The following is a 12631-nucleotide window of genomic DNA, read 5'->3' on the forward strand; positions in this document are numbered from 1 at the left end:
TTCGATCGGTGAAAAACCAAATAAGTTTAGGTTTTTTTATGCACATTGTTTGGTTCTGTTGAAAAAAACTATCATCTATAACAGATTTGTACCATAGAGACATTATCATGCCGGGCGGAATATTATGAGTCAGTTTTTTTGAAAATCTGTCTCCGGAACAAGGTCATCTTGATGAGGAAAATGTATCGTCAGTTAGATGTAGATTTGTGCTGTGACCATGAATAATAAGGGAACAAATCAAGAACGGTCATCCGGCCCCAATTTAGGATTCCTTTTTGTATTTTTTATTTATTGCCTATGTAGGCAGACGAGCCCATGCGTTCTGCTCAAACTACAAAGAGGTACGTTAAATTTAAAAATACCAAATGCATATGACGCCATTATCGTTTATCATCGACAATTCGTTGATAACAAAATTTTATAAAAAAAAGGAATACCACAGCTAATTCCTAATTAACCTAAATTCGCAAAAAATAATAGTATAGTTATTAATAACATTTTCGGATCGTATTGATTTATGACAAAGACAATGAAATTAAATTGTAATTGTATTGAAATTGTAATCGTATTTTTGCCGCGTTGCATTCTGATCGGTCATATGCTCCTCTTGGGCAAATGTCCGCGGAAGGGAAGGGAGAGAAGAGTTATCGGCCCTATCAGAGTGAAGTGAGGCACACACACATCATCATCATCATCAGCCTGTATCTCTCCACTGCTGGATGTAGACCTCTCCCATAGTCCGCCACAATGAACGATCCCACACATATAAGAACGATATTTCCACCACTGGACACCTCGTTCATTGTATTCAATGTAATGCACATTTTCTTACATCTTTATTTATTTACTAGCCGTACTGCTTCGCTGGGCATTTAAAATTAACTCATTATTAAAAGGGAGTCCAACACTCATATAAACATTAGCCTATCCATTAAGTACATGTATTTTCTACATGGATACCAAGTTTCAAGTCAATCGGATGCATATTTCAGTAGTTATAACGGAACATCCGTAAAAAACACTGTAGATTTATATATTAGTATAGATTTCCAATTATTTGGCGTGGACAATAACATCAATTTCCGTTAAGATTATCGCTACTAATAATAATAATAATAATAATAATAGCCTTTTTATTCCTAAACATAGGGTTACAAGAGGTCCCTAAGTTCGGTGTGCCTTTTGGCATAGGCCTCCTCCAATTCCTTCCAATGGGTCCTATCCCTTGCTACTCTCAGCCAGAATGGTCCCGCTGTCTGCTTGAAGTCATCTTCCCATCTCCTGATTTGACGACCCCTACTTCGTTTGCCGTCTCTTGGTTGCCAGAGGGTGACTTGCTTGCTCCATTTGTTAGTGGGGTGGCGTAGCATATGCCCAGCCCATCTCCATTTTTGGACGTCTATCCGGGTGAGAATGTCTGTGAGTTTCGTTCTTGTTCTTATGTCTACGTTCCTGACTCTATCTTTGATTTTTAACCCTAGCATGCTTCTTTCCATGGCACGTTGGCATTTTATTAGCTTTTCCCTGTGGTTAAGTGTCAATGACCAAGTTTCGCAGCCATAAGTAAGAACTGGTAGAATACAGGTCTCGAATGTTTTCTTTTTGATGTGATTGCCTAGATCCTTACTTTTCACTATTTCCTTCAGTGACCAGTATTTTCTCCAACCTTGGGCTATTCGCCTGGTTATTTCCTTGGTCATTACATCTGAAGGGGATATAATCTGGCCTAAGTAATTATATTCTTTGACATATTCGATCTTGATGCCATCTACCATAATGTCTATTTCCCTTGAGTTTGTCATCAATTTTGTTTTACTGGCATTGATTTCCAGACCAGCTTCCTTACTTATATTGGCTAGGCTCTGCATCATTAGTTCTATTGCCGCAGGATTCTCTTCAAGAAGCACCAAATCATCGGCAAATCTTAGGTGGTTTAGGCGAGCTCCATTTATTTTTAGACCTAAGTGGTCCCAGTTTAGCTGTCTAAAGATGTGCTCGAGTACGGCGTTAAATAGTGTAGGGGAGAGAGGATCGCCTTGGCGTACACCCTTTTTGATAGGAAATGACTCCCCTGTTGATTCAAGTTTGATACTGGCCTTGCTAGATTTATATATACTCTTGAGTATTTCTATATAGTTGCTCTGGACTCCTTGTTGTTCAAGACTCCGCCATATGTATTGGTGCCTGAGGCTATCGAATGCCTTTGAGTAATCTATGAACGCCAAGTATATTTGTTTATTGTATTCATTATACTTCTGTATCAACTGTTTTATTGTGTGAATATGATCTATTGTGCTGAAGCCTTTTCTGAATCCTGCCTGCTCTGCGGGTTGGCTTTCATTTAGCGTTAATGATATTCTTTCCAGGATCACTTTAGCAAATACTTTATATATGTTTGATATTAGAGAAATTGGCCTATAGTTCCCAATCTCGTCTCTAGTGCCTTTTTTATGTAGTAAAATTATGTGACACTCGGTCCATTCTTCTGGGATTTGCCTTGTTTGTAGGATTTCATTGAAGAGTTTTGCCAGCACAGGACTGATTTCCTCTAAAGTTCCCTTAAGCATTTCGTTAGGTATCTTGTCCGGCCCTGGAGCTTTCTCGAGTTTTTGGGATTTTATTGCCTTGGTTACCTCTGAGGCAAGGATGTCTGGCACTTCGTCTACTTTGTTTTCATTTGGTTCGTAAACTTCCGGAATTGTGTCCAACCCTGAACCTAATTTATCAGAATACAATAGGCGGTAATAGTCCGTGGCTAGTTTCAGTATTGAGAGTCGGTTAATTAAGTTAGATTCGCGTTGGTTCAGTTTCAATATCCATTCTTTCCCATGTTCGCTTAGTTGCTTCAGAGCCTTTTTTGTTCCTCCTGTTCTTTTTATATTTTCTTCTAAAACACTATTTCTTTTCTCTCTACGGTCTTTTCTTATATTCTCCTTAATTTTCTTGCTAAGGTTTGCAATTTTTTGGCGTCTTTCTTTATCCCCTTTATTTGATATTAGTGTTCTTCTTTTATCCAATAGTTCTAGTGTCTCCTTGCTTAAATAGCTTTCTTTGCTCCTGGGTTTGCTGACTAGCATCTCTTTCAATTTGTTTTGTAATCTTCTGTATTTAATCCCAGTTTCTGCGTCGGAAGCAATAATTTCTTTGAGTGATTCTGTTGTGGGAGAATTAATGGAATGACTGTGTTCTGACATTTGATACAGCTTATTATTATTTGCTAGGTTTTTCCTGGATCTTTTGGATTGGTTTAAGCTTAGGCAGCTTCTCACCATACGGTGGTCTGTGTTAAAGTTAAGGTTTTTAACTATGTTGGTATCTGTGAACGCGCTTGCTTTGTTAGTTATAATAAAATCTATTTCAGTTTTGAATTTTGCACCTGGGGAGGACCACGTCCATTTGCTTTTAGTCTTTTTGTGAAAACGTGAGTTCATTAAAATAAGGTTATTTTCCATCATGAACTCTACTAGTTTCTGTCCATTTTGGCTTCTTTTGCCATGCCCAAACTTCCCGATTGTGGATTCTTCTCCATTTTGTCTTTCTCCAACCTGTGCGTTAAAGTCGCCCATGATTATTATATTGTTATTGTAGTGCGGTTTTATTGCTTCTGCGATACTCTCATAAAAATATTCTATGTCTGATATCCCTGCTTGTTCTGTTGGGGCATATATTTGGAAGATGGCCCAATTTTTTTTGTATTCCGGAAATTTTAAATGAGCTACCGCAATTCTGTCAGATACTCCTTCAAAACCCATAATGTTTTTCTTCAGCCTAGACTTAATAAGGAAGCCTACTCCTTTTTGTCCGGTGTGTTCTCCTTTGTGAAACATGATATAGTCGTTCCTCTCTTCTATTCCTTCTCCTGGCCTTCTCATCTCGCTGATGCCTATTATGTCCCATTTTATGTTGGATATGGCTATTTCTAATTCTTTTAGGCTCTCTTCCGTTCTTAGTGTCCGAGTATTCAGTGTGCAGACATGTATATTTTTATGTTCGGTGTTCTTTGTATCTTGTTTTGTCTGTATTGTTTTCTTTTTGTGCATATTTTTTCTGGATAGGTTTGCATTAGGTTGTTTCGAGTTGTAATATTTTGATTTAGATGGAGGGTGTTTGTCTTCTTCCCCCACGGTGACAAGCCGGCTTGGGGTGCTTGTTATAAATGTTGTGTTTGGTAATGTGGTTGTTGGGATTGTTTGGATCCGGGTGCCGCATATTAGTTTTTTGAGAGATTTGATAATGAAGCGGATCTCCCGCGCTCTATATAGCTCAGTATATTTGGGCGCATTGTTTCCTTTGTCGCGGTTTTAGAAGAGGCGTTGTTCAGGGTGGTCGATGTACTTTGGGTATTACTTGCATTGACTTTCTTTTGTGATGGTGTTTTCGGTGATCTTGAAGTCTCTCGTTTCCTCTTTTCTCTGTTGCTTTCATGTGTTTTCTTTATTATCAGTTTGTCGTATTTGATGAACGCTATATTCCCTTTGTTCTTTTCCTCTTCAACTTGCCGCTGTAGTTGTTTACGTTTTTCTATTATTTCTTTAGGGTAGTCCTCTTTGATATTTATACCTTCTTGTAGGTTACGTCTATTTCGCAGAATCATGTGTTTTTTCCATGTAGTTGTGAGTGAGACTACAACAGGGCGATTTTTATCGAGCTCTTTTTTACCGATCCTGTAAGTATTATTAATTTCGAAGGTTTCAAAATGTACTCCCATTTCCAGTATAATGTCTTTTATATAGTCTACTAGCTCCGTTTCTGTTGTTGCTTTTCCTTCCTCGATGCCAAAAAAGACAAGGTTATTTTTGCGCTTCTCCTTATCAGCGAATTTCAATTTTAACTCTAGCTCACTTATTTTATTTTTGAGTTGGGTGTTTTCTTCGGTGATCGCTTTAAACTTTTCGTCTAGTGCTGCCATGACATTTTGTGTTACTGTAGTTGTTATAAGTTTAGTTTGTTGGTCTAACTTTTCATCTAATTTTGCCAATAGAATTTCCATACTTTTCTCCATGATTGGTATTTTTTATATTGCTATGGCAGCACTTGTTTCGCTGTGACAACACTGGTTTTGTAATGGCAACACTTTTTTTGCTGTGGCAGCACTTGTTTCGATGTTTGTTATGTTGGTACTGTAGTTTCCACTCTGTAGTCTATGTACAATTTGCATCAGATGACACTTCACAGTATTTTTGTAGGGTAGAATGATTACAATATGTGGTTGATTTGTTCTCACAATTTAACACTTTTCTGTAATTTTTTGCTAATCGTGTATTTTGTTCTTTGTTGTAAACAATAGTTCGTATGACACTCTTTGTTGGCACTTTTTTACACTGTTTATTTTTAATTTTCCGCGGAGCTCTGTGACGTGCGTATTGACTGATCGACAACCCTTATCGCTACTAAGAAGAGCTAAATACATAAACTTTAATTGATTTATCGTAAACCAAGATAAGTTATTGACAGCACTGGTTTGCTGGGTGCACTTGTGTATCTCCCGTAATCCAATTTAGGATTAAACTTCTTAAGCGTTTATTTGATCAATAAAAAGATACAACTAGCTGCCATAATACTCAACGCAATACGTCAATAAGTTCGTATCGGGGTTCCTTTATCGAATTGTCACGTGTCGTGAGAAACTGATATGTTTTATTTTATGTTTTTATGAGAATTATCATACAACCTCCAATCGAGAATTACGGTCATTCGTGCTCACTACCAAAAAGTAACAAGTCCGGAATTAAATTAAAATAAAATAACTTTATTTGTCAACTGGTTAATTAATATGACTATCACGAAGTACTCCAGAAAAGTGGAACAAGATCATCGCCGAATGGTACCTACTCTGGAGATGGTAAAAGAAATAGAGGAAGCCAAGGAATGTGATGAATGATTGAGATAAAATTGACAGCCGGTCCTAACTGGAGGAGGGTTGCTAAAGATTGACAACAATGGAGGATATTAGATAAGGAAAAAAAAAAAAAAAAAGGCCCACGCCAATAGCAACAATGAATTGAGATATACATATACAAAAATTAAATCAACAGTTCTAAAGACTTAAAATAAAGGGCTTATTATTGATTTATTGATCGATTTTCCTATATTTAATATTTGCGTAACGAAGGGTGAAAGGGCTTAATACACGACATTTATCGTTGACTCTCATAAGTCGTCAAAATTCCGCTTAAACCAATTAGCCTTTCACCCCTCGACATTATTATTTTAGTTTATTATATTATTAAAAAAAAATTTCTACCTATTCTAGTAACCTTAAGGGGTTATTCTAGATTCGCCGAATTAATAGGTGAGCTCACGGGCTCAAACCTGCTAACACGAACCCTAGCAAGAGCCGTGCTTCCCAGAATCTACCACCGGATCGGAAGCGCGACCCACTGAGAAGATCCGGTAATAAACAAAGTATTTATTGGCTAGTTCTCACTTCGGATTCCCCGTCTGCACATAGCTGACCGCTAATTGGCTGGTAGTCTAACTACAAATCATCCATTCATATAGCAAAACTACCAGCAAATAGGTATAGCAAAAAAATAATAGTTTAAAAAAACTAACAAAATATGCTTTTATAGAAAATCCAACTAAAAAATAGGAAGTGTGATGTGCTTTACAGGATATTATCAAAATAACCCTTCTACTCATATCTGTTCATAAAATATTTGTAAGTACTGATACCATACCATACACCCCACGCTTTTTTTACAATAAAACTAATTTTTTCTTACATTATTTTCAATTCAAATTTATCAAAATTTATTTTCTATTTTTTTGTTGGATTTTCTATAAAAGCGCATTTTGTTAGTTCTTTTAAACTATTTTATTTATTTTTCATATTTTAGTTGAAGTTCAATTTCTTCAAATTTTGTTTTCTATATTTTTTTAATATTGAATTGTCATCGGTCCTTAATAAGTATACCAAATTTCGAGTGAATTCGACGTTTTGAAAGGGGTCAAAATCATGTTCAAAGATTCCGTTACTAACATACATACGAGGGCTGCACTAAAAGTATCGGGAATGGAATATTTCCACTGTTCCTGTCATATTAAAATCTTTTTAATTGAAAACTCTTTGGTTTTAAAAATCAAATACCATTTATTTATTTAAAAAAAGATTCTCGGTCTTGTCACGAGGTTTTGTCAAACTTGTTTAGTCGTTGAGAAAATGGAATTGACTCGAGAAAATTCAAGAGCGACGATTTATTATGACTTTCGAAGTGGTTTAACACAAAAACAGTGTGTTGACCGGATGATTTCTGCATTTGGTGATGAAGCCCCATCCAAAACCACAATTTATCGCTGGTTTGCTGAGTTTCAACGTGGACGTGTCAAGCTCAGTGATGATCCCCGTCAAGGTCGTCCAAAAACTGCAGTCACCCAAGAAAACGTTGATACTGTGCGCAAGCTGATTGAGGAAGATCGACATGTGACATACCGCGAAATTCAGGCAACTTTAGATATTGGCATGAGTCAAATACAAATAATCTTGCATGAACAATTAGGTGTAAAAAAGTTGTTTTCTCGATGGATACCGCATTCGCTCTGTGAAGAGCAAAAAGCGGCTCGCGTTACTTGGTGCGTCAGAACTCTCGAAAGATTCCACGCAGGATCCTCAAATGCTGTACACAACATTGTATCAGGTGACGAATCCTGGATATACGCGTACGAACCCGAAATAAAAAACCAGTCACGAGTTTGGGTGTTCGAAAATGAGTTAAAGCCAACAAAAATTGTTCGTTCACGGAGTGTTGCAAAAAAAATGGTGGCCACGTTTGTCTCCAAAACCGGCCATGTTACGACTATTCCTCTCGAGGGACAAAGAACGGTTAATGCAGAATGGTATGCTAGCATTTGTTTGCCACAGGTCGTTTCTGAACTCCGTAAAGAGAACTGCAACCGCCGCATCATCCTCCATCACGACAATGCGAGTTCTAACACCGCGCACAGAACAAAAGAGTTTTTAGAGCAAGAAAACATAGAATTATTAGACCATTCGCCGTACAGCCCCGACCTAAGCCCTAATGATTTCTATACTTTCCCTAAAATAAAGAATAAATTGCGTGGTCAGAGATTTTCATCACCTGAAGAAGCTGTGGACGCCTACAAAACGGCCATTTTGGAGACCCCAACTTCCGAATGGAATGGTTGCTTCAATGATTGGTTCCATCGTATGGAAAAATGTGTCAAATTTCGCGGAGAATACTTCGAAAAGCAATAAATACATTTTTAAATAGTAATGTTGTATCACTTCGTTAATTCCCGAAATTTTCAGTGCCGCCTATGTATACGTCTGAACCTAATAAAAGCGTATTAAAAAATAACTAAACAAGATCATTTAGAATTATATGGAAAATATTTTTTTGGACTTCTGTTTTTTATATACTAGCGGACCCGGCGAACTTTGTTCCGCCACACGGTTTGTTTCACACACATCAACCGGTTAACTTCAAAATTCTACTATAATTAACCATAGAACGTTTAGCTGTCAGTTGACATCAACCGGTCAACTTCAAAATTCTACTAAAATTACCCATAGAATATATTACGTTTAGCTGTCAGTTGCGTTTTGTTATTCCGTATCAGTTGCGTTTTGTTATTCCATATCAGTTGCGTTTTGTCATACCACGTTTTGTGTCACGTCCCATGGGAATGTGATAAAAAGTATCCTATGTCCTTCTCCTGGTTCTAAGCTACCTCTTCAGCAATTTTCAGCCAAATCAGTTCAGCCGTTCTTGAGTTATAAATAGTGTAACTAACACGACTTTCTTTTATATATATTTTTTTATATATATGAAAAAAAAGAATATACATACTCAATATTAATTTTTGAATGGCACCCGTAATATTTAAGAATTATAATAATAATCGAGTAAGTAAACTCGCGTGTGTCGGTTTATCATTTTAACCCATTTATTTTTCGTTATCATAATTCAAATAAGCTCATTAAATTTTGTTGATTCATTATTTGAATTAGACTAATACAGTGTTATAAAGTCCGGTAAGGGTTCCAACTACGACTTCTTTAACGAATTTGTCGACTCCGACGAAGAGTTCCACGAGAGAACTAGCCCATAAACACAACCCACTGAGTTTCTCGCCGGATCTTCTCAGTGGAACGCGAATATGATCTGGTAGTAAATTCCTTTTTTTTTTATTGATTAGACGGGTGGTTACTGTTAAGTGGTTACTGGAGCCCATAGACATCTACAACGTAAATGAGCTACCCACTTTGGGATGCAAGTTCTAAGTGCTCAAGTATAGTTACAACGGCTGCCCCGCCCTTCAAACCGAAACGCATTACTGCTTCACGGCAGAAATAGGCAGGGCGTTGGTACCTACCCGCGCGACTCACAAGAGGTCCTACCACCAGTAAGAAGAATTTAATATATACTATTCGTAACTCCAGACGTTTAGTTTCGTCAATGAGGAAGTTTTGACCTTAAAAATCAACCTTAAAACTCCTACCGAACGAAATAATAAACGAACTGGATCTTAACGAATTCTCAAAATGGTATTTGTATTCACTCACCGAAAATTTTCACAACAACAGCGTATATAATCCAAAACAAAATTATATTCATTAACATAGCGATTAAAATGCCTAATAGGTCATTCATTTTAACGGAACTGTCTACTGATTTTTTTTTTTTAAATTCAAATTTAATAAATTCCGTTTCTAAAATCTATTTAGATGTAATTTTGATTAAATTTTTTTTCTGTATATATATATACAATAACACTTTCGTAACAAGACTCACTACGAAGAAAGTTTTACATTTAATTTATATACAACAGAATCGAGTCCAATGAACGTAATTTAGAGTGTACCGAACCGATACAACGAGTCGATTAAAAATCGATAAGGACGAACATCGATTTTATTACAATTCGGATTGAGGGGATTACGGTTTAATGATAAAACAAAAGCGTGCGAGTACTGTTTTTATTTATCTTACAATATAACGAAAACTTTCATGTTTTTTTTAACAAGCTTTTATTAGCTTCATGCGTATGTTTACTGGTGGTAGGACCTCTTGTGAGTCCGCCCGGGTAGGTACCACCACCCCGCCTATTTCTGCCGTGACGCAGCTATGCGTTTCGGTGTGAAGGGTGGGGCAGCCGTTGTAACTATACTTGAGACTTTAGAACTTATATCTCATGGCGGATGGCGCATTTACGCCGTAGATGCCTATGGGCTCCAGTAACCACTTAACACCAGGTGGGCTGTGAGCTCGTCCATAGTTACGGAAATTTTTAATACGATTTTGATCCCTTTCAAAAAGTCGGATTAACTCAAAATTTGGCATGCTTAACAAAGGACCGATGACAATTCAATACTTTAAGTAGTTAGACCTGTTATCCTTTCTAGGATAATCAGGATTAGGGATTTTTTTGTTGGGATTAGCTCCCAATTTTAACAGCTCTTCCACAATATTAACAAAGCCTAATTAATTAATAGCTTATTATTGACATGTTGATGTTGAATTGTAAGCACCATATTTAATACATATTAGTTAAAAAAAAATACTAAAAAGCACGCTTTTATAAAAAACAACTACTAGAAACTACTACACTAACTACTACATGGTAAGCAGCGGCTTGGCTCTGCCCCTGGCATTACTGACGTCCATGAGCAACGGTGACCACTTACCATCAGGTGGGCCGTATGCTCGTCTGCCTACAAAGGCAATAAAAAAAAATAGAAAATAAATTTATTGTAAACAAAAAGTGGGGTGCTGTTTAGAACCGTGTGCATCAAAATGAGATATACAGATGTACACTTTTATTTATTTATTATGTAAACATTTAACTTTATCGCTTAGCTAACGATATTGCTAGTCGAATTATTCACATGGAAACATCACATAATAATATGTGTGTCTCATGAAATCCCAAAAAGTTTTTGGCAATTTTTTTTTGTCTCTACCGGAAACAAGGCAATTTTGACTACTGTACGTCAAGCAAGAAAATCTATCGAATTCTTAATGTGAATTTATCGAGTCCTCTATACGAAAACGGATTATTACATTAGATGGTAGTAGTCGATAGCCAGTCAGTCTTCGAGAATTATGTTACAGTATGTCAAAACAATTTTTGTGCTCTCGATTACCTATGAGTATAAGCGAACATCACAATACGATTGCGAAAAGAAAATAAGTAAAAATTCATTCGTGCTGCTAAAATTAATTCTTTTTACGTAAATTTATTTAAATCGCTCTAATGACATTATCAAAATAATTTTACATTTTTTTTTTATTGCTTTGAACTGACTATACCACGACCCACCTGGTGTTAAGTGGTTACCGAAGCCCATGAACATCAACAACGTAAATGACGCCACCCACCTAAATACTAGAGTTCTAATTCTCAATTTTACAGTACAACGGTTGCTCCTCTTTTCAAAATTGGTACCTGCCTGTGGGATTCGAACACCGACACAGCCGCGTCGCTCGATACGACCGCACCGGGCGTCTTATCCTTTAGACCACGACGACTTCAAATACAAGTTTCGAACATGAAGATCCGAAATATAGGTCTACTGAGGAATTTCACTCCCTCGGTCAAAGACAACGATTAGACGACCCGATAGACACCTATTTCTGCCGTGAAGCAGTAATGCGTTTCGGTTTGAAGGGTGGGGCAGCCGTTGTAACTATACTGAGACTTTAGAACTTATATCTCAAGGTGGGTGGTGCATTGTGGGCTCTAGTAACCACTTAACACCAGGTCCACAAATATAGGCAAAAAAAAAATTGAAACAAAAAAGATAATCTCAACGCGAACGCCACTTCCAATTTTGATACATAGGCCTAAATTCTCTAAGTCTAGTCACCGGTCACTACATAACCCCATTTTTTTATACATTAACCCTAACGAATGATTCGATCGATTAAAATCGACACATCCCATCCCTAAACCTATATATTGAACTAACACAAAGATAATCCCGAAATATCTACCGATAAAATCGTTAATCATCACACAATTTCTATCTATGTAGAACGTTTATTACGTACGCGGTTAGAACCGAAAATATTTTCTAAATGATAAAAGTACTTTTACTTTATCTACGACACATCATTGATGGGTTGTTTTCAAAGGCAGGTCAATAGGCTAATGCCTGCGTAGGCTTGTATGGCGGTTTGACCCACGTGGCGGGGCCATGCCATGGAAAGATGTCTTTAGTACTTTCCACTGGCCTCGTTTGAAGAAGGACGTGTCATAGTGCTCGGGAAACATCGTAGAGGGGAGCTCATTCCAAAGCCGGATGGGACGAAAAACAACGGAATCCAGATATCGCGTTTTAAGTTTTCCCCTCCATTAATGTATTATAAAAACAATTACATTGTTTTCCTACCTATGCTAATAGCCTTGAGAGGCTATTTCAGCTTCGCCCTAACGTTTGTAGGTGAGCTCACGGGGCTCAAACCGGAGAGTTGCTAACACTGACCCTAGCAAGAGCAGTGCTTCGCAGAATCTACCACCGGATCGGAAACGCGACCCGCTGAAAAGATCCGGCGAGAAACTCAGTGGGCTGTGTCATGTTAATTCGCGTAAATAATCACCATTTAATTTCGCACACAATTTTTTTTTTATTTTTTTTAAATAAATATTTACTAACAATCACGCCATG

General features: G+C 37.2%; 1 protein-coding gene across 1 annotated transcript; it reads right to left on the reverse strand.

Annotated features, from left to right (window-relative positions):
* Positions 1 to 4210: 4210 nt before the first annotated feature.
* LOC134201575 (uncharacterized) lies at positions 4211 to 5002 on the reverse strand. The gene has a single exon (XM_062676711.1). The coding sequence runs from the start codon at positions 5000 to 5002 to the stop codon at positions 4211 to 4213; it is 792 nt and encodes a 263-aa protein (XP_062532695.1).
* Positions 5003 to 12631: the final 7629 nt, after the last annotated feature.

Source organism: Bombyx mori, chromosome 28 (assembly GCF_030269925.1).
Source record: "Bombyx mori chromosome 28, ASM3026992v2".
In the NCBI taxonomy this organism is placed as follows: Eukaryota; Metazoa; Arthropoda; class Insecta; order Lepidoptera; family Bombycidae; genus Bombyx; species Bombyx mori.